Source organism: Sminthopsis crassicaudata, chromosome 1 (assembly GCF_048593235.1).
Source record: "Sminthopsis crassicaudata isolate SCR6 chromosome 1, ASM4859323v1, whole genome shotgun sequence".
Taxonomy (NCBI): Eukaryota; Metazoa; Chordata; class Mammalia; order Dasyuromorphia; family Dasyuridae; genus Sminthopsis; species Sminthopsis crassicaudata.
Window position 1 is genome coordinate 64,695,520 of NC_133617.1, and position 22,408 is coordinate 64,717,927.

Here is a 22,408-nt window from a genome sequence, read left to right on the forward strand (position 1 = left end):
GATCTGGCCACGTCTCAAAGCTAGTGAATATCAGAGGCAAAAAATGAATCCAGTTTTTCCTTAGTCCAAGCCCAGCACTGTATCCACTCTCCATACGGGGATGCTGGTCTCATTCCCAAGGAACCCCTTGAACTCTCCAGCTTAGAAGGAAAATTGTATATTAGCTACTCACTTATAGTTGGGCATTTTCCCTATAGCTTCAGGCCCCACTTCTTGACCTAAAGTTTTCCAGCTCAGCACTTGGTTTTCTCTCCAGGCTGGTTATTTCCATGCTTGATCCCATCTCTAATTACAGAAGCCCTGGCCATCAATCAGTCACACTTGACCCTGGCCTGCTCTGAGTTCTCAACACCCAAGATTCACTCTCCCCAGCAAAATTTCTGTTGTTTTTTTCAAACAGGGTATTCAAAGCTTTGCTCAGCTCACATATAGTCTTCTAGAGGATGAAATTATCAAAAGTAAGCATGATTTCATTTTTCCAGACCTCCCCCTTAAATAGAAAACAAAAAGAACAATTAAAGTGACAAATACAACCAAGTTTGGAGCATGTTTTTTTTTAATGATTAACAAATTTAATCCAAAAGAGACAAAAACTAAAATTACCAAAAATGAAAATGAGTAAAGGAAAATCATGATACAAACAAAATAAAATCAAACAAAACAAATCCATGAGCTAAGTGAATAAAATTATTTTTAAAATTTTATACAAATAAAATTAAATTAAAATAGTTGGAGAAATTGTAATTGTTCACTGATAGGAAGGGCAATTTTACCTAAACTAACTTATATAGTTAATACCATCCAATAAAATTACTAAAAAATTATTTTTTTGAGTTAGAAAAAATAACAAAATGCATTTGGAAGAACAAAAGGTCAAGAATATCAAGGGATCCATATGTTTTTTAAAACTCAGTTTTATTTTTAAAGATCTAAATTCTCTCTTTCCCACTTTTTCTCCCTCCTCATCATCACTAAAAAAAAAAGGAAGAAAAACAAAACCTGTTTTACAAACACATATGGTCAAACAAAATAAATTCCCATAATGAATAGGTCCAAAAATATATACATATATACTATATGCTTTTAATATCTCAGAAATATTTTTACAACACTTGGGCTGTCATCTATTTCTTGATTCTTTAATAGAGAAGTAATGGAAAACATACAGAATACTAAATGTTTAAAAAAAGCAAGCAAAATATATTATTAGTTCCAAAATTATATATATACATATACTTACAGCTAAATTCAACTTATCCTAGAAATTCAATAATAATTCAAAATTAAGAAAAATAAGAAAATAATAAATCATATCAATAAGAAAAACTATTAATGTTATATCATTACACAGAAATGCAAAATATAATGTAATACCCATTTATGATTTCTAAAAAAAATTTTTAAAGTATGAGAATATAATTTTTTCCTTAAAAAGTTAATTACCTACTGAAACCAAGAATTAATATTACATGGAAAAAATTTAGAAGTAGTCTCATGAAAAAAAAAAATTTAACAGCATGATTGCCCACTTTTATTACTTGAATTTAACTTCTGCTCCAATACCTCGATAGATCCATAACTTCATTGAGACAGGTCCTGCTTCATCTGTGAGCATTACAATCTATCCACATTTTTCATTTTCTGCAATCCTTGTCCCTGGTTTCCAAAGATGATTCATGGACCATCTACCAACATGGCTAAGGTCTTTCTCTGGTTCTTTTAATATTTTCATTATCAATATACTTACATTACAGTCATAGACAGACAGTCCCTAACTTAGACTATTTGTGATTAGTGCTGTATGACCCATCAGTTCACCCCTTTTTCCATTTGAGGTTTTTTAAAATCATTTCCCCCACACAATTCATCTTTGGTAATATATAGAAGTTGCTTCATTCATTTTTTCTATCGGCCTTTGGGCCCCCTATATTAAGATTCTATTATTTGCATCTTTTGAGCATCTTCAGAGGGATTTTCATGACAACAAGAAATTTGGGGTCATTGAAAGACAATGCAAACTTACAAGTATGATCCAGGTATCCTTTTCCCATTGAACTCTGGACCCTTGTCGTTGACCATCACCAGAACCAATCTAACATACATATATTAATGGACTGAATTACTTGCTTGTCCAATTAATCTAAAATAATCTAGATAATATGCATTTTTCATCCGCTTGATTTTTCCTGTATGGATTTCTTGTATGGGCTCTTTTAAGTGATGATGGGTCTCACTAAAAAAAACTTTGTAGTGTTCTGGGGCTGAGTCCATTCATTCTCAAACAGAAGCCTATAAGATTCCTCCAATATTAAAATAGTTATCTTCTGTTTTAATTTTGCACAAGATATCTGCCATGACATTAGTGAATGTGTCTTCCTGTCTGATTCTTCACTTGATGTTTAAACACAGAAGGGTCATTAAACAAAATTATCTTGATGATTGCATCTATCATGTAATGAGCTTAACATATATATATATATATATATACACACACACACACATACATACATATATATATATAATAGACTCCTTATGGAAAGAGAACCTTTAAAGTTCTCTACCAAATCTCATGGGTTTTAAATTTTTCTTTGTTTTTCTTTAGTATTCATTAAGCAATAAACAGGAAATATATCATATTGATCTAACTATCCACCCAAGAATACTCAGATACAGGGAAGGCTACAATTATGATTGGTAAGACAGCCCAATGAGCTGGTTCTCCAGTTTATATATCTTAGACAGACACTATGAATGGACAATAAAATGGGCTCAGAAATGAACAGTAAGGGGAGAACAGACTGGATTGCCTTTGGAATACTTTTTCAAAGCAGGGCTTTTAATAATGCTAAGTTTTCCCATAAAACAAAGATCTATTTTTTAAATTCAATATTATTCCAGTGATTTATCTGCAAAGCACAGAATACCTCAGTCTCCAAAGATTTAAGCTATAGATCATCCAAAGGGCAATGGTTGGAGTAACAGTAGGTAGAATTCTAATCCTTCTTGAGACTAGTGTCTCCTTTTGTTAGTCATTTCTATTTATCCTATAGTTTTATACATATATATATATATGCATATATATATGCATATATATGTACATATATATGCATATATATGTATGTGTATATAAAGAGAGAATATGCATTTTCTGTATACATATATATGTTTGTTTGTTGTCTTCTCCATTAAACTGTAAGCTCCTTCAGGACAGGGATCGTCTTTTGCTTCTTTCTGTATCCCCAATGATTAGAAGAGAAAAAACACCTTTATTGCTAATGATTAAGAAATGACTGAAAAATTCATAATTTGTCAATGTAATAGAACAACTTTATAACATTCAAAGTTTCAAATATAAGAAATATAAAGACATCTAAAAATATCTTCACTTCTGAGATTATCTTCTCTCTATCTTGCCCATAATGAGTCATTTACAAGTTGTCTCTTTCATTAGATTAGAAAGTACTTGAGGTTAGGTATTGTGGGTTTTTTTGTTTTTTTGTTTTTTTTGTTTTTTGCTTTTCATTGTATCTCTAGCATTTAACACATCTGTCAGTCAGTCAACAAATATTTATGAAGCATCTACTATATTGTAAATGCTTAATAAATGCTTGGTGACTGCCTGAAATGATGAAAATCAAATAAAAAAAATTTTAAACTGCAAGAATAGTATTGCCTAGATTAGGACTGCCTAAAAAGTAACAAAACTTTGAATGCATAACAAAAAAAGTTGGAAAAATAAAAAGCCTAATAAATAAGTCATTGTTTTGTGAAAACATATATCCTCCTAAATATGTCTTGCATGATTGCATATGATAATGTGTGTTATATTTCTTGCCTTCTCAATGAGTGGGGGAGAAGGTAAAGGGGAAGAGAAAAATTTAGATTGACAATAAAAATTAATTTTTTTCACCTCGTACAATTCTTGTGCTCCTAGACAAGAGTTGTTTTGTCCTTGTCCTCCTGGAAATCCTCTGTAGGGTGTCTCCCTTCCAGCTCTCATTGTGGGGTTTGCAGCAGGAAGGACAATCAGAACTGGGGGGTAGGGGCAGTAAAGTGGTCAAGGGTGCAGCTCTCAGAGGTATAGAGGAAAACCACTGGCCCCATCCCCATTCCACACTAAGGCGATCTGGCTGCTAAAGACCAAGTCCTTCCACAGGGTCTGGGGTGAGGAAGAGCTGCCAAGGGAAAAGGTTTGCTCAGCCTTGACCTTTGGGCTCAACCTGGCAATCAACCTGAACCGGCAGAACCGTTTGCCAAAGCATACTCTCCTTTTAAAAAGGAGTGTACCCATGAGCCCAGAGAATAGATTTCCTTACTGTTTTTCCTGCTTCTCTGCTGCCCCTATATGTAAAACATTATTCACTGGGGGTGGGGGTAAGGGATTCAGCTATAATGCAGGCAGCTTATTTGCAGAGCTGGAAGGGAGCCCAGGTGGCACCCGATCCAGGCATGTAAGCAGAGAAGAGAGGTAGTTTGGTTACTCTCCTGTTAATTTTAGTCGGGATAGAGAAAGGGACTGGGTCTGTGGTTTTGTTGGTATTGGAAACATTCTGATGAGGAAATTCCTTCTATCCATGTATGTGTCACTTCTTCAGCATCTTACAGCCTTAGAGAGTTAGCTAGAGCAATGGGAAATTAAGTGTCTTACCTGGGGTACTGTCAGAAGCAGGTTTTGAATTACGATCTTCCTGGAGTCCACTTTTCCATACTGCCTTTCTTTTTTTCTTTTTATTAATTATTTCCTTTCTCTGACTATACATGCATATTAACTTTTAAAATTCACATTTCTTTATAAATCATGTTAGGAGAGAAAAATCAGGAAAAAAGGGAAAAATCACAACAGAGAGAAAAAAAGAAGAGAACATAGTATGTGCTGATTTACATTCAATTTCCGTTGTTCTCTTTCTTGATGCTGATGGCATTTTCTATCCTAAGTTTATTGGGATTGCCTTGGAGCCACAGTGTCTTTCATTTGAATTTAACATACACCTCCAAAAAAAATATATATATATATATATGCCCTTCCTAAACATGACGTACCCATCATGGAACCCAACACTTCAAATGTGGTCTAAATAAGGCAGAGAGCTTCTTAACTTTCTGGGTATTCTGTTTTTGCTAATAGAGCCAATAATACTAATCACTCTTTTGGCTATCAAGGTCGCACAATAAATTCACATTGAGCTTATGGTCTATTTATTAACTCAGATCTTTTTTTTTTTTACACAAAACTACTGAATAGCCATGTCTACTGTGTACAGATAATGTACATGTGTGTGTCTATATGTGCACAGCTAGTTTTTTGTTCCCAAGAAAAAACCTTTGCATTTCTCACAATTTAACTTTATATTCTTGCCAATTAAAATCTGCTAGATCTGAGCACAACTTCCCCCACCTGTGCCTCAGTTTCTTCACCTGTTAATAAAAACCGTTAACCCTTTTGCTCTTCCTAGTCTCCATTTATACTATGAGCAAGTGATTCAGAGCAGGGAGGTCACACTTTTAATTCAGCATAATTAAATATGTAAAATTATATACCCTATATTCCCTTTCCTTCTTGACAATTCAACTTTTTTGCATAACAGCGAATGAAATCTAATATATAATTATAGCAGCTCAGTCAAACATTACATATATATCCAATTAATCCTTTAGGGTACCTGGTATCCCCACAAATACCTCACCCACTTAGGACTTTCTGATTTTTTTACATGCTTTCATACATATGTCACAAGACCACCCTATTTTCTGGTCAGCCAAGGCCTCAGGCCTCTGAATTTGGAAGCCTTTTCCACCAGTCTGACTAATCCTGGTGACTTCATTTGCCCGTGAATTTTAGCAGTCTCTCATGGCCCAAACCTCGTGCTCTTGAAAAGAGGCTCTCAGGGAAAACTCCTGTCAATATTCCATTCCCTTCTTCATAACTGTGTCAGAGGTCAGAGTCGGAAAATGGAATCCCAGCCTGCTCCTTTAGTGTAATGGATTGGCTCAAAGAGCACACAGAATATCAGAGCTGGAATAGTTCTGAAAACACAGAACGTGGACCATCCAAGCTGAAAGGGATATTCCCAGTCAGGGATGTCAGAGCTGGGAGGTTCCTTAGAATGTAAAATCCCAGACCTTAGAACATGGAACACTGAAGGTGAGCTTGGGGGGGAACTTATTTTCCATATGAGGAAACTGAGGAACAGAGATATTTAGCTCCTTGATCTCTCTAAGGAGAATTGACTCAAATTTATAAGAATTCAAGCCATTCTCCAATTGATAAATGGTCAAAGGATATGAACAGATAATTCTCAGATAATGAAATTAAAACTATTTCCACTCATATGAAAGTGTTCCAAATCACTATTGATCAGAGAAATGCAAATTAAGACAACTCTGAGATACCACTACACACCTGTCAGATTGGCTAAGATGACAGAAACAAATAACGATGAATGTTGGAGGGGATGTGGGAAAACTGGGACACTGATGCATTGTTGGTGGAGTTGTGAATACATCCAGCCATTCTGGAGAGCGATTTGGAACTGTGCTCAAAAAGTTATCAAACTGTGTACATCATTTGATCCATCAGTGTTACTACTGGGCTTATATCCCAAAGAGATCTTAAAGGAAGTGTGCAAAAAATGTTTGTGGCAGCCTTTTTTGTAGTGGCAAGAAACTGGAAACTGAGTGGCTGCCCATCAATTGGAGAATGATGAAATAAATTACAGTATAAGAATAAATTATGGCATATGATCTCTCTGAGGAGTCCCTCACCCAGGACCCTGTAGTTCATAATAACTGACAGACTTTCCTGACTTTAAAATCCAATGATATCCACAATACCAAGTGTGGAAATAGAGAGAAGGTAATTGTGAACATAGGTAAATTATTTAAACTCTGAGGTTAAAAGGGGTTAACTGAGATTAAGGGATAGTGTTCTCATAGTTCCTACCATGGGGAGTGGTTGTCAGGATCAAGCGAGATAATTAATATTTAACCACTTTCTAAGATTCCCCTCCCTCTGCACTCAGAGAAAGGCTATGGGAACTGAGTGTGGATCACAACATGGCATTTTCACTCTTTTTGTTGTTCTTTGCTTGCATTTTGTTTTTTCTCATTTTTTTCCTTTTTGATCTGACTTTTCTTGCAGCATGATATTTGTGGAAGTATGTATAGAAGAATTGCACATGTTTAACCTATTGGATTACTTACTATCTAGGGGACGGGCGGGGGAAAGGAGGGAAAAAATTTACAACACAAGATGTTATAAGGGTGAAGGCTGAAAATTATCCGTGTATATATTTTGAAAATAAAAAGTTTTAATAAAAAATTAAAATTAAGATTTCTCCCCCACCCCGCTCTGGCACTCGTGCTTTAAAGTCTAGCTCTAATATTCAGTGTTTTATGTTCTAAGATCCCCCTCGCTCTAGCGCTCTTTACTTAAAGTCCAGCTCTAATATTCCATATTCTGTTTTAAGATCCCCTTAGTTTAGCATTCCGTGTTTCATGGTCTGACAGTCTGTGTCCTATGTTCTAAGATTCCCCTCTAACTCAAGCATTCTATTTTCAGAGGTGTAAGAGTTGACACTTTAAAGCAGCAAACAGAACAGAAACTATGTTAATGTCACAGATGGGCTCTTGGGACAAGAAAGGCCAATATTATTTCTAGCCCAGAGACTCTCTAAGTGATGACTGAGTTGGGCCCTGCCCCCTGCTCCAATCCCCCCACCCTTTCTCCCTCAGGAGCCAGCCAGGGTGACATTTCCCCCATGCCCTGTGACTAATTTAGGCAAAGGGAAGCTATTTCTAACCAGGGAAGGGGCTGAGGAACAGGTGCAGCTGCCACAAGACACTCCCCGGTCCCCAGAAATGGCCCGGCCTTCCCGATTGGTCAGGAGGAGAAAGGGAGCCCCCCTTATCTCCTCGTCCCAGGGGGCCAAGTTGAAATTCCTGGAGCTATAAAGTCAGGCTGGGTTTTCTCAATGAAGTAGTAAGGGGGGGCCACAGAGCAGCCAAGGAGAAGGAGAGGAGGCCAAGTGGGGAGCCTAAAACTGAACCAGACAATCTTTTCTTTGGTTCAGGTCGCCTCCCACTCCCCTTCCCGTGGCACCGACCCAGGCCGTCTCCACCACCACTCCCCACCCACAGAGGGAACAGAAGATGAAGTACATCATTGGCATTGGAGGGTGAGTTTGGTCAAAACCTGGGCTTTCTGCCTCAGGTGGGCCCTGCTTCGTGCTGTCCATGACTGTGGCTTAGTGAAATTCATGGGATGGGGACAGAGGGGGAAGGAGAAAAGAAGAGAATCTTGTAAGGTGTTTAGGGCACAGTCCATTTGGGTCAGGACGCCTGGGTTTTGAGTTCTGGCTCTGCCTTTTGTTAATTGTGAACCTTAAACTTTAAACTTAAATTCCTTTCCCTCTCTGGGTCTCATTTTTCTCATCCATAAAATGAAATGGTTGGGTGAACTAAGATTATAGATTTAAAACTAGAGAGAATCCCAGAGACAATCTTAGTCTAACCCCCTCAATGAGAAGGTTTCCTCAGAAGGAAAGGGAAATTTAAGTGGCAAAGGCAAGATTCAAATCCAGCTTCCTCTGATTTCAGATCTGGCCTTCTTTCCACTGACCCCCACCCCTACTCGCTGCCAGGAGCTATCTAAGGCTCCTCTCAGCTCCAAAATTCAATGATCTTAAAAACTGTATTCTCCAAACTAATCATTTTATTTCTCTAAGACTCAATTTCACCATCCACATTAAGGGGATAATATCTCAATCTCAAAAGAACATAGGAAAGAAGGAATGCAACTGGGGAAGCTTGCAGGTCAGTAGAAATGTGAACTGGAATTAAGGTTACCTGCCAAACTGATCCAGAGCGCTCCATCAGGATCCTACAGAGAGATGTCATTATAATGTATTAATCCCACCGGGGACAGTCTGTCTTGTGTGGTTGTTTGGGGGTTTCCCCCCACAAGGATGGCTACCACGGATCGGTGATAATAATTTTGGAAAATCACAGTGAATAGAGACTCTCTGGAGAGAGTAAATACCAAGAGGAGTGAGGGTCCTGTGGGATCAAAAGAGCTATTTAGGAGGAAAGAGGAAAGGGTAGGAAGTAGAGTGGGAAGAATATGAAAGATAATAGGTGGGGAAGGCAGGGGTGCTGAGGGATAAAAAAGGACAGATGAAGTGATGGGATCTCCATCTCTCTCTGGGATGGGGTTAAAGGAAGTGTCCCTTAGTCCTTTGTGGGAAATAGGATTCAGCAGAGGGATTTGGAGATAGGGGATGTTTTCCTAGCAAGATGACATTAGACAGATAGAGAGGGAAAAGACCTAAAGAGATGAGACCCATCTGTCTGCCCAACCCCATCCCAGGAGGGGGATCTTTATCAGTCCTCCTCACTGAGGTTTGTTCCTTCTGGATTCAGGGAAATCAAGATAAAATGTTCTGAAACCCTGAAGGAAAGAAAGGAAGAGAGGGAAGGGCAGTGATTGGGGCTGGGGGTAAAAAACAGGGTAAAGGGAGTGGGAGTTTGTCTCAGCTGAATGCATGGATTATTAATATGCTAACCTATTCCCCCAATCCTCTATGGAGCTCCCTAGGACAATCTGCAGGTTTTCTGTACAGGATATCACTATCCAGTCTAACATCACCCCAGTCAGTATAATCAAATCAGGAGGGAAAGGAGCTGATCTTAATTTTTATTGCAGAATGCGAGAATGTCAGAAAAGGACAAGGAAGGGGTGCTCTTTTCCATCAAATTTGTAAAGCAGAATTAGAAACTGATTTTTTTTAAGTGCGATTGTTGTTCTGAAAAACATTTTTCTTAAAACACTTGACTCTAAAAAGATTCTGTTGTGTTAGCTAGCTATTCATTTTCCTTTTTTGTTTGTTTGTTTTTTATTAAACCTATGATTTCATTGTCTAAGGAGGTTGCAGGAGACAAACAGGTTTTTGGTTGGGTTTTTTTTTTTTTTGTTTTTTTACACCAATACAGATCAGCATCTGAACTGCAATCTGTAGTTTTATATAATTACCTAGAGGAGAAGTTAAAAAAGTTATTTGCTCGGGATCACATAGCCATCATCTGACAAAGTTTGTATTTAAAGCACTGCACCAGAAGCCCTCTTCATTTATTTTCTCTTTAATTTCAACATATTTTTGCATCCATATGTCCTCTTTCCTTCCTGAGGTTTCTGACTGATTCTGTTGAATGCCATGTAACTTAATTTTGAAAGTGAACACATTTTAAATTGAATGTACCGGATGTCCATAAAACTTTAATAAAGGTAAACAAAAAAAAGCTCCTTGAGGGTGGGACCAGCCCATTTCTATCTGTTTCACCTCCAGCATATAGCTTAACAGACCTTGAATGAATGGTATCAGGACTGTAATGAATGGTCAGTTCCTAGAAAGAAACTGATACCTATGACTGTCATCCAAGGGTAAATTATACAAAGTGTCCTGAAAATTTTGGTGCAATTTAAAGCTACTGTAAACTTTAATGCTTAAAATTTTGGAGTGCCTTATGATTACCTGATTTTGATCCTGTTTCCCTAGCATGACCAATGGAGGAAAAACTACACTGACCAATAGACTCATCAAAACCTTACCAAACTGCTGTGTGATCCACCAAGATGACTTTTACAAGGTAATCATCCCAAATCTAGACAGGGACACCATGTCACTGAAAGAACAGAGACCCTTTAGCCTAGGAGGGTAGAAGAGTTTCTCTGGCCAGTCCAGAAAAAGCAAGAACAGGGGACTACAGCTATTCATAGTCATGTTAGAGCTTTCCAGCCTAGAATATTTTCAATATTCCAGTCTAGAACAGCATCGATGTTCCAGTCTAGAATGGCATCAATGTTCCAGGTTAGAACATTGTCAGTGTTCCATCCTAGAACATCACCAGTATTAGTAGTAGTAGTAATAAGGTTATATGTATTATTATATGTATAATAATATTGTACAGCCCTTTAAGGTTTGTGGAGCCCTTTGCATAGATTATTTCATTTGCCATTTGTTATTGTTCCGATTGGAAAAACGACAATTTCCTGATTAGAATAAAATTGACAATAGTTCACTTTCCTAGAATAATGTCCGTGTTCATGTGCTAGTCTAAAACTAGTTCCACCAGTCTCCCAGATGCTCTAACTCCAAATCCAACATTCTTTCCATCATCCAAGATAACACTGTACCTGAACAGGAAACTCAACAACACCTCTAAGATCAGAACTAGATTATAGCCTAGGTTGGACAGATCTATCTGATGAGAGCTTCCCATCTGCAAGCAGTCTGGGACTTTAATATGTTATGTCTTGAGAACTGTATCTGGGTCCCTCTCTCTTTCAATAACCTAGTTACATCCCACCCTGTCCCCCAATACCTCCCACACACAAACACACATACACACACATACACATTTCTCAGACCATCTCAGGACGAACTATAGACAAGAAGCAATAGAGAGGAAAGAAAGAGAAGGATCGTGGGAGAGGACCAAAGAATTTACAAGAGGGAGAGGAGGTTTTCTATGACTATATCTGCAGTGGCTATAACTCATTGCCAGATCTTGTCATTCCTGGCTTGGAGCACCTTTAGCATCTCACCTCCTCCTGTACACACATACACACTCTTCCTCTGTTTGGGGGATGGTATTTGGCTAAGCTGACACAAGGCTAAAATAGGCAAACATTTAAAGGTGTAATCCCCAAGAGCATCTATCTTCCTCCCTCCTCCCCACAAAAAGCCTCCTTTATATAAATGTGCCCCCAAAATTCCACTAGTCAGTGCTTTAGTTTTCTTGAAGTCCTATTGCTTTCAACAGTTTTGTCAGGGAGTCATTTGAAATGGTTAGAGTCAGCTGTGTATTGATAGAAAGAGAATAGACCTAAAGTTGAAGGATTCTAATTTAAATTCCAGCTGTATTACTTACTAGCTATGTAGTAGATAAAGAAATCCCTTCTCCTCTCTGGTAACCCTTTCTTCTTCCCTATAAAATGAGAGGGTTGTCCAATAACCTTGAGGGTAAGGTTATCTCATTTTTGAGTTTGTGTGGCCAGTGCGTATCTAGCAAAATTCCTGGCACACAGCAGGTGCTTAATAAATGTTCAGGGTTTTTTTGTTTGTTTGTTTTTTGTTTTTTTGGGTTTTTTTAAATACAAGGGGGTTGGACTAGGTGCTTTTTAAAATCCCTTCCAGCTCTAAATCTTATGATATGGTGGTCATCCTGAGATTTTTAGGAGACTGATAATTATGAGTTTGCAGCAATGTTTTATTGCTCACTATATTTCAGCCACAAGATCAAATAGAAGTCGGGGAAGACGGCTTTAAGCAATGGGACGGTAAGAACAGTGTCTGCTCTAGGAAGTATATTTTTTTTCTGTCTTTAATGTGTAGAAATGTTTTTAGCTAACGGTATAAATTCTACATTTCTGTGTGCCCCATGTCGCCAAGAACCTTCGCTTATCTCTCCTCCATTTGTCTTCCCTTTCTCCTACCAGTGCTGGAATCTTTGGACATGGAGGCCATGCTGAACACAGTCCTTGCATGGCTAAACAACCCCACAAAGTTTGCCCGTACACATGGGATCAACATCCAACAGAACTCCCAGGAATCCAACTCCGATGATACCCACATCCTCATCCTGGAAGGCTTCTTGCTCTATAGTTACAAGTAAGAATCTCTTCCCAGAATGCATTCTCCTTCCATCCTTCTTGACCAAAGCCATGCTTGGGAATCTAGGAGTCCTGATGACATGTAGTCCTCTAAAACAATGTAGTTGGTGGTTGGGTGGTACAGGGGAAAGAGTTCTGGGTTTGGAAGAAGAGGCCCCGAGTTCAAATTTCACACCCTACCTCTGTGGCTTTGGACAAGTGACCTACCTGTCTGAGCCTCAGGTGTAAAATGCAGAGGCTGGACTTAACTGCTCAAGATATCTATCTCTTCTTCCCTCCTCCCCCCAAAAAGTCTCCTTTATATAATGTCTGGTGCCCAAAAAAGTTATACTAGTCAGTGATTTAAATTTCTTGAAGTCCTATTGCCTCCAACAGTTTTGTCAAGGGATCACTTGATGATGATCAGAGTCAGCTGTATAGTAATAGAAAGAGAATAGACCCAAAGTTGAAGGATTCAAATTCAAATTCCAGTTGTGTTACTTACTAGCTATGTGACCATAAAAAAAGCTCTTCTCCTCTCTGATAACTTTTTCTTCTTCCCTGTAAAATGAGGGGGTTGCCCAGTAGAGGATAAGCTCCTTGAGGGCAAGGTTATCTCATTTTTGAGTTTGTGTGGCCAGTGCATATCTAGCAAAATTCCACAGTAAGTGCTTAATAAATGTCTATTATTTTAAAATACAAGGGGTTTGGACTGCTTTTTAAAATCCCTTTCACTTCAAATCTTACGATGATGTAATATTCTTGTTAGTGTCATTAAGAGTAGAAGGTAAGTGATTCTTTGTTCAGTGAGATAACATAGTACAATGGAGAATCAGAGGACTTGGGTTCAAATCTTGCCTCTAAGACTTACTACTTGTGTGATCTGATGCTTCTTCCTAATATGGAGATAAACCTGGGTTCGGGGAAATTATGCCAATGAAGACAGACACTGCAAGGCCTTCTGTTGTTGTTTAGTCATGACCCCCTTAGGAGTTTTTCTTGGCTAAGATGCTGAAGTGGTTTATCATTTCCTTCTCTGGATCATTTTATAGATGAGGAAACTGAGGCAAAGAGACTTAAGTGACTTGCTCAGAGTCTCACAGCTAGGAGGCTGGATTTGAACTCAGGTCTTATTGTCTCCTAGCCTGTGCTCTCTGCACTATGGCAACATCTGCTGCCTATTTCAGGGCCCACTGAGCTAGAAAGGTTGGAGATCCTGATATGGTGATGGCCTGCTAGCTGAGACCTGGCCTTGCTAAGTGAGGAAAGACTCATCAACTGGGAGAACTACCTGTTGAGGCAGGATTAAGAATTAGCCCATAAAACCTTGACTAAATAGCAGCACCTTCATATCACCACCACTTTAAAAGAACAAAAACCTACTCAGTTTATTTACTGAAAACTAAATCCCCCATCTCAACAACTTCCAGAGATGCCTGACATAATATGGATGTGATCCCAATCCTCTCTTCAGGGGGCGGCCTCCAACTCTGACTGAAGGGGAACCTCTGATCTTAAGCAAAGCTCCTTCCCTCTCTGGGCCTAATCCTCATTGGACTGGATTGTGTCCAAGGTCTTTCTATCTTTGACATTCTATGAATTTATTTCCCATTTCTCCAAGATATAAAAAGGAATGGCTCAAGGGGGGAAGTGATGCTGTAAGTAAAATCCCAGGATCAGTTGGAAGGGGAATCACTAGAAGCTATGTTCCCTCCCTATTGGGGGTCCCAGCCAATGAAGGAAGAGGGGACTGGTAGCAGCCACCTGCTTGAAATTCTTTCATGGAATACTTCAAGACGGCTGGTAGGGGCAGGTAAGTGGTAGGTGCCAGCAAGGAGGACCTGAATTCAAATTTAGCTTCAAATGCTAACTAGCGGCATGACACTGGGCAAGCCACTTAACCCTGATTGCTTCCCAAAAGACTTTCTGATAATTTCCAATTATCTGTCAAGAGATTCCTGTCCTATGCCTATAACCTCACAATCACTATCGAGGTTCAGAACAAGACACCCTTCAATACCTTCAAAGACAGCTTGGACATGTTCACTACATCATTCTTTGTAAAGGAGAGAAGTAAATTAATGTTTCTGGACAACTATCTTTTTAAAATGAGGTTCCTAATTAACCTTTAGTCAATCAGAAATTTCAATTACCCAGAATGCCTGATTCCTCAAACACTCTAATTCAAGTTTTGTGAAATTACATCTTGGGTTTGAATTTTTTTTAAGGGCTTTGGATATTGTCACTGAAAGTTCACAATCTGGGGAGCTGGCAGAACCAAAGTTAAAGATGGGAAATTGAGCTCCAAAGCCGTTAATCAATCTACCAAAAGTCATTCAGGAAGTATGTGGCAGAATCCAATAGTTCCAGTGCTTGAGTGGATTCCATAATCTCATCACGGTGTTTATTCTCCCCCATAAGGCAGATCCAGCCTGTTTCCAAATTTTCTCATCCTGTGCCATCCCTGTTTATATTATCCCACAAATTTTTTCTGTACAGAGAATTTGCTTAATTTGCAAGAGGCCTTCCTTTGGTGGGTTTGAGTTGTTTGTTTGTTTGTTTGTTTTTTAATGTTTCCTATATATAACCTAGTAACTAAAATATTTAATTACCTTAGATTAAAAATTGAATTTTTAATATTTCCTTCCTGGCCCAAGGCTTAAATAAAAATGAACCCTTTTGATAAGTAACTTCATAGCTCATATGTTTTCTCCTAAAAGGTGGGAAGTCTATCCTCTAAGTGTAGGACTCATGTTCTAAGCTATATCCCCATCACTAGAATGGGCAGAATTGAGCCAATGAGCAGCATTCACATTCCTTCACCCAAATACCATCACAATCACTGGCACCTAGTAGGGGTAATGGAGGAGGGGCAGTGAAGAGCAAGCTCTCCCACAGGAAGTTCCAACCAGTGTCCCCAGTCTCATCAGCTCCAAGCTTTAGCCACTGAAAATATTGACTTATACACACCAAATTTTAAATGAGTCATAAAATTTCCAGTTAGTCAAACCCAACCAAAGATTCAGAGGCAATACAATATAGCAAATAAAGCATAACTCTGATGTGTAAGTGTATACAAGTCATTTAACCTTGAAGAACTTCCTCTATTCTGTCTGTAAAATAGAGAAAATCTTTGTTACGTTTATTCAGATTTGTTGTCAGAATTAATTGAAATAATGTGTACAAAGAACTTTATGAACTTAAAGGGGTTAAGTGACAACTGTCAGCCCAAATCTCAGTTCCCCAAAAAGCCAATTAAAGCAAAATATTTTTTCAGTGATAGACAATCATCATTAGAAATACTAACTGTCCATCTCTCTGTCTCCCCTATTGCCCAGGCCCTTGCTGGATTTGTACAGTCGCCGTTACTTTTTGGCTGTTCCATACGAGGAATGCAAGAGAAGAAGAAGGTAAACTGAGACTTTGCCTGATGGCTCCTACAGTCACCTAGGAGACCTCAGTAGCTGAAGACAAAAGGGAGAAGAGTAATGCAATCAATTCACAGCTATCATCATGCATCTGAAAGACTAGTAGGGAAAATTAGACTTGTTTTGCCAGGTCCCAAAAGACAGAAGTGGGAGTAATGGAGAGACATTTCAGAGAAGCATATTTGGGCTTAATATAAGAGAAAACTTATCTAGAATTAGAATTGTCCAAAAGTGAAATGGGCTTCCTGATAAGGTAATGAGTCCCCCTTCTCTTGAAGTCTCCAAGTTGTGGTTGATGGGCACTTGTCAAGGATGTTGTAGAAGGAGGATTTTGGCTCAAGAATAGGTTGATTTTGTCAACCCAATCCAATATAGCAAACATGTGTAAAGATGCTGTGTATAAGGCCCTATAATCTATTAGCCAATACCTGTTGTAAACAGAGCAAGATGCTTACAGTGCAACAGATGAGACACAGCCAACTCATCTAATCATCTTTCTGTGATAAAGGGGCAAAGGAACACAAAGAGTAGGAATTCAGCACAAAAGATATGGCTTGAACTGCCCTAAGACATTAGACAGACCTCCCCCAACTTCTGCTCTCTATGGTCAGAACCCCATGCAGTGGTCAAAGAGAAATTGAAAACTTATTAGTCAGGATGCAGTTTCTTAGTATCCAAGCCCAAATCCTATGCCCAACTATGGAAAAATTCTTGAACCTCAACCCATGATTGACCTGTGCTGCCCAGAGACTAAGAGAGGAAAGTACCAAACAAAGGCAAATTCCCACCCATCTGGAACTTTAGGGAATCTGTGGAAAGGGAGCAAGGATTAGGGAGAGAGAGAAGGAGGGTTCATGGCTCACAGTAATAGCTGTGCTTTGGAAAAGATAAGAGTCTTGGCTTATGGTTCATAAGATCTCAGCACTGGAAGGAATCTTAGGAGTCATGAGATCTGATTTAAAGATAGAAAGAACCTTTGAGATATCTACTCTATCCCCCCCCTTATTTGACAGAGAGATTAGATGAATTGCCTAAAGTCACACTGATAGTAAGTAGCAGAGCCAGGATCTGAATGCAGGCCCTCTGACTCCATCATCCAGTCCATCCTATACCTTCTCTCTCTAACATCATTCAAAAGCCTCCAGTTCAGAACACAGCTCTCTATCACTTACTAGGTGTATCACATCCCTTAACATATCTCGACTTTACTTTTCTCACTTTGATAATACTGACATATCCTACTCTCACTCATTGTTGTCAGGAAAACATTTTTTAAACCAAATGTTTAGTCCAAGGCCAGGGTCCATTCTGACATCCCCTCTAAGCCCCTCTCAGTGTTCCACCAAGACATGCAGGAAGGATCTGGATGTCACAATCTCTCTCTCCATCTCATTCCGCTCTACAGTACCCGCAACTATAAAGTTCCTGACCCTCCTGGTCTCTTTGATGGCCATGTTTGGCCCATGTACCAGAAATACAGGCAGGAGATGGACAACAATGGTGTGGATGTAGGTGAGTTACACTCCTAAACCTCAGGGGCACTCTTTGTTTTGTCAGAGCTAGAATGCTTAGAGTTCGTGTAACCCAACCCTTTTAGATAAGGAAACCTAGACCTAGATTGGGGGTGGGATTTGCCCAAGATCACATAATTAGAAAAGCTAGTTTAGGCTTCTTGACTCGAAGGACCAGCCAAATCATCATTGAACTCACATAAAGCCAAGGGGAGTTTGGGGAACCTAAGTAAATGCATATCTTTCCCATTCCCAGTTTAGATGAGGTCCACCCCCTAAGCAGGACTCCATAAAACCTGAGAGTTAAAAGGGCTTTGAGGTCATTAAGTTAAGCCTCCCCCAACCTCCAGGCAACCTGTCCCCACCACCCAAAAGGTAGTGTAAAAGCTTCCATGGACAGAGGCTCCACCACTATCACTGGGTAAAGCTAATGAATCAGCATCCTATATTAGAAGCATTTTTTTCCATGTCACATCAAAGCCCACCTGTTCCAGGAATAACTACCAGCCTATTCTCTCAAACTCATGCCATGAGGATGTTCCTCCCAATCCAACAACCTGCTTAATCATAAATTTAGAACTAGAAGAGACCTTATAAGTCCTCCAACCAAATCTCCTCATTTTTGGATGAGGGAACTACAGAGTGTGAGCTGCCTAGTGTTATGTGGACTATCTGAAATAGAAGTTGAACCCAGAGCTTCCTGATTTCAAATGCAGAATCTAGCCCACTAAATTCTGGTACCTTAATATACCTAGTAGATCTGGAGAGCCTTTCACTAGAAAGAACTAAGTTTAAAATCAATACAATGATTAGCTATAATTCTAGGGCACCAATGATGAAGGGATCTGACAGAGAAGGGCTGGACCTTCACGATGCAGAATGAGACACATTTTTGGTAATGATTAATATGCAAATTTGATTTGCTTGACTAAACTTAATTATTCCAAAAATTTTGCTTTTTTTTTTTTTTTTGTCTCCACAATTGGAGAAAAAGTAGAAGAGAGAAAAGAAAATCAATGTTTGATCATTGGAATTTATTAATTAAATTTTAATTTTTTTAAAAAATGGGTTAGAAGTAGATGAGATCTTTAAAATCATGTAATCTAGCACTCACATTTTATATTTGGACTTTATGAGATTTTCCCCAGAGCTATACAGTTAATAAGTAGCAGAGTCTGAATTCAAACTCAGAACTTCTGGTTCCAAATCCAATATCCTTTCTATTATTTTGTTCCCCTGAGGTCCCGTGACCTTATATCTTTTCTTTCTGACTCTAGTGCATATCGATGGACTGAAATCCAGAGATGAGCTTTACCATCAAGTCCTGGAAGACATCCAGAATACACTCTTAAATCGCTCCTAGCTTCTGAGAAGAGGGTGAGAAAGGGAGTGGGACCTGCCCCTCATGGATTTAGCAGATCTCCATCATGCCGAAGGAAGAATACACTGAACCAAGTCCATAGACTCTACAGGGCCCAGAGACAGGTGCCCTCAGCTCCTGGGGAGCCAGACCTGATCTGAGACTACCTGGGAATATCCCTCTGGAGAAAGATGGACAAAACAATCAATCATTTCTTTCCTTGGCTCAGCTGAAGAAAGAACAAAACCTGCCCAGGGTCTCAGAGATGGAAACAGTTTAAAGATGTTTTATGATGACCACAATCTACTTAAGCATTAAATACACATACCTGTTTTTCTATTTTTGGGTGCCAGCCCTTTCAGTTCCATTTGATAGATCTTGACCAAGTGCATCCCTCTGTGACTATGTACACCCACTGTCTCCAAATTCAGAGTCACAAGATCCTAGAATGACAGAAGACATCCAGTTCAAACCCTGCCAAAAGCATGAATCTACTCCCCTCCATAGGATTCAGGGAAACACCTACTAATAAAGCTGAAAGGGGTCTCCTAAACAAAGGCACACCTGTTCAGGCAGGACAGTCCATTGCTGGATAGCTCTAATTGTTAGCAAATTTTTCTTTGTGTGGAGCTAAAATCTGCCTTCCCACAGGATTATTTTATTTATTTTTATAATAGCTTTTTTTATTTTCAAAATACATGCAAAAATAGTTTTCAATATTTACCCTTGCAAAACCTCGTATTTCAAATTTTTCTCCCTCCCTTCCCTCCATCCCCCTCTCCTAGCCAGCAAATAATCCAATATAGGTTAAACATGTACAATTCTTCTATACATATTTCCACATAGGATTATTTTAAAGCTGGAAATGATCTTGTGGCTCCCCCAAAGTAACCCCCATTTGGTCTTGGTTTCTTACTTTTAAGACCAAGCAGGAAAATCAGTTTCCTCATCTATCTACAAGGTGTTTGGACACTTACAAAGAAGCTCTCTTCCTTAAGTGTGTGAAGCAGGAAAAGCAAATATTTTTATCCCCATTTTACAGACAAGGCAATCAAGGTGGGCAATCAAGGTCGGACAAGATAATCAAGGTTAAATGCCTAGCCAATGATCACATGACTAGGAATAAAAATAAACTGATTTTTATATAGTATTTATAAAGTATTATAAAGTTAAGTGAGAGGTAGCGAAGTAGTTCTTTGATCTGTCCTCAGGAGGATATGAGTTTAAATCTAGCCATAGACATTTACTGGCTAATTGATCCTGGGCAAGTCACTGAATCTCCCTTTCCTTATCTATAAAATTAGATAATAATTTCAGTCATTTCTGAATCTTTGTGACCCCTTTGGAGGATTTGGGGGGCAGAGGTACAAGAGTGGTCGGTTATCCCTTAGTCCAGCTCATTTTATGGATGAGGAAACTAAGTTAAATGACTTTCCCAAACTAGCAAGGAATGGTGCTTGGACGGAATCTTGGTCTGAATCCAGAATTTACCTAGAAATCCCAATAAGAATAAAACTGCAACCTCCCTAAGATGGAGAGGGGAAGAATCTGAGTAATCTTAGTAACATTCTCCACACCACCCTTCCTCTCCAGACTCTTAGGCCTATCCAGGCTGCTCAGTGGAATCAGGCAGTCTAGAAATATTAAGAACCTGGAAGCTACTTGGGAGGAGACTGGGGTCTAAGAATATGTAGGACCAGATTTTGCCTAGGGTTAAATGAAAGCCTAGAAAAGAAAACCAGGCCTTGAAAGTCCAATTCAAAATTAATTATAGGGGGAAAAAAAGAACTTAATCCACTGAGTGCCCCTGCAGTAGGTTCTGGTACTCGAACAGAACATAGAACTTGTCTCCGATAATGCCTTGGGTTCATAGCCAACCAGCTTATGAGTAAAAAAACAAAGTGGGGAGTGGGGAGTCAGAAGAGCTGAGAGCCGGGACCAAGGGGCCTTGTGAGTGATAACAGTGCTCGTGATATAGCAGAAAAAGTCATGGGATTGGAACCACAGGTCTGTCAGTGAATAAACATTTATTAAGTGCCTTCTCTTCACCAGGCACTGTTTGAAGTACTAAGGAAACAAAAAGAGACAAAAAATAGTCCCTGCTCTAATCTGTTGCCAGGATTTACTGATTTCACCTTTGACCCGTCTCTTGAATCTAAATCCTTCTCTCCTCTGACACTGCCATCATTTTGGTGCTTGTTTTTATCACTTCACTGAGACTATTTCAGTAGTCTGCTGGTGGGTCTGCCTACCTCCCCTAACTCCAATCCAACCTACAGTCAGCTGCTAAAATTAATTCCTAAAGTGTAGCTCTGACTAGCGCTCTCTCTCTCTCTCTCTCTCTCTCTCTCTCTCTCTCTCTCTCTCTCTCTCTCTCTCTCTCTCTGTCTCTCTCTGTCTCTCTCTCTGTCTCTCTCTGTTTCTCTCTCTCTTTTTCTCTCTCTCTCCTCTCTCTCTTTCTCTCTCTCTCTTTCTTCTCTTTCTCTCTCTCTCTCTCTCTGTCTCTCTCTCTGTCTCTCTCTCTCTGTCTCTCTTCTCTCTCTCTCTGTCTCTCTCCTCTCTCTCTCTCTTCTCTCTCTCTCTCTGTCTCTCTCTGTCTCTCTCTGTCTCTCTCTCTGTCTCTCTCTCTCCTCTTCTCTCTTTCCTCTCTCTCTCTCTCTCTCTCTCTCTCTCTCTCTCTCTCTCTGTCTCTCTCTCTCCTCTTCTCTCTCTCTCTCTCAGTCTCTCTCTGTCTCTCTCTCTCTGTCTCTCTCTCTGTGTATGTCTCTCTCTCTTCTCTCTCTCTCTTCTCTCTCTCTCTGTCTCTCTCTTTCTCTCTTCTCTCTGTCTCTCTCTCTCCTCTCTCCTCTCTTTCTCTCTCTCTCTTCTCTCTTTCTCTCTTCTCTCTCTCTGTCTCTCTCCTCTCTCTCTCCTCTCTTTCTCTCTCTCTCTCTGTCTCTTTCTCTCTGTCTCTCTCTCTGTGTCTCTCTGTGTGTCTCTCTCTTTCTCTCTTCTCTCTCTCTCTCTCTGTCTCTCTCTCTGTCTCTCTCTCTCTCTCTCTCTCTCTCTCTCTCTCTCTCTCAATAAACTACACTTTAGTTTCCTATAACTTTCAAGATCAAATATAAAATCACCCGTTTAGTGTTCAAAGTTCTTCGTAATCTAACCCCACATTCTCCTTTCTCAGTGGAAACAGAGATCAAGACATTGGAGTTCATGGTATGGACAAAGGCTAGGGCTTGGAAGGGAAAGCAGAGGAAGATTTGGAAAGGCAATATATTGTGGTCTCATAAATAGGAATTCTCAAACATGAAGAAGGTGTACTTGAGGGTGATGGCAAGATTTAGGATATATCATCTGGGTATACACAATCTACCATTACACTAGTAAATATCCCCTGCTTTCCCATAAGGAGCTCTCCATGCCCTGGGTCATCACCCTGAAAATGGAAGACTCCAATCGCCAACCACTGGGCAGGACCACG

The 22,408-nt window shown here is 39.4% G+C and overlaps 1 protein-coding gene and 1 long non-coding RNA gene across 3 annotated transcripts in view; one reads left to right on the forward strand and one right to left on the reverse strand.

Moving 5' to 3' along the window:
• Positions 1-19,284, forward strand: part of ATCAY (ATCAY kinesin light chain interacting caytaxin) — a 78,158-nt gene extending 58,874 nt beyond the window's left edge. Inside the window, exons 12-18 of one of the 2 annotated variants that reach the window (XM_074307827.1) lie at positions 8,070-8,174; positions 10,551-10,641; positions 12,286-12,334; positions 12,494-12,665; positions 15,985-16,056; positions 17,480-17,586; positions 18,863-19,284. In XM_074307827.1, the coding sequence (XP_074163928.1) occupies positions 8,070-8,174; positions 10,551-10,641; positions 12,286-12,334; positions 12,494-12,665; positions 15,985-16,056; positions 17,480-17,586; positions 18,863-18,948 (682 nt within the window). In that variant the 3' untranslated portion in view covers positions 18,949-19,284. Of the gene's footprint in view, positions 1-8,069; positions 8,175-10,550; positions 10,642-12,285; positions 12,335-12,493; positions 12,666-15,984; positions 16,057-17,479; positions 17,587-18,862 lie in introns of those variants that run through there. The other variant, XM_074307836.1, reaches the window with a different exon arrangement.
• Positions 1-22,408, reverse strand: part of LOC141564962 (uncharacterized) — a 38,814-nt gene that overhangs the window by 1,289 nt on the left and 15,117 nt on the right. The window contains exon 2 of the long non-coding RNA XR_012488823.1: positions 19,274-19,388. This is a non-coding gene — a long non-coding RNA (uncharacterized LOC141564962). The remainder of the gene's footprint in view (positions 1-19,273; positions 19,389-22,408) is intronic.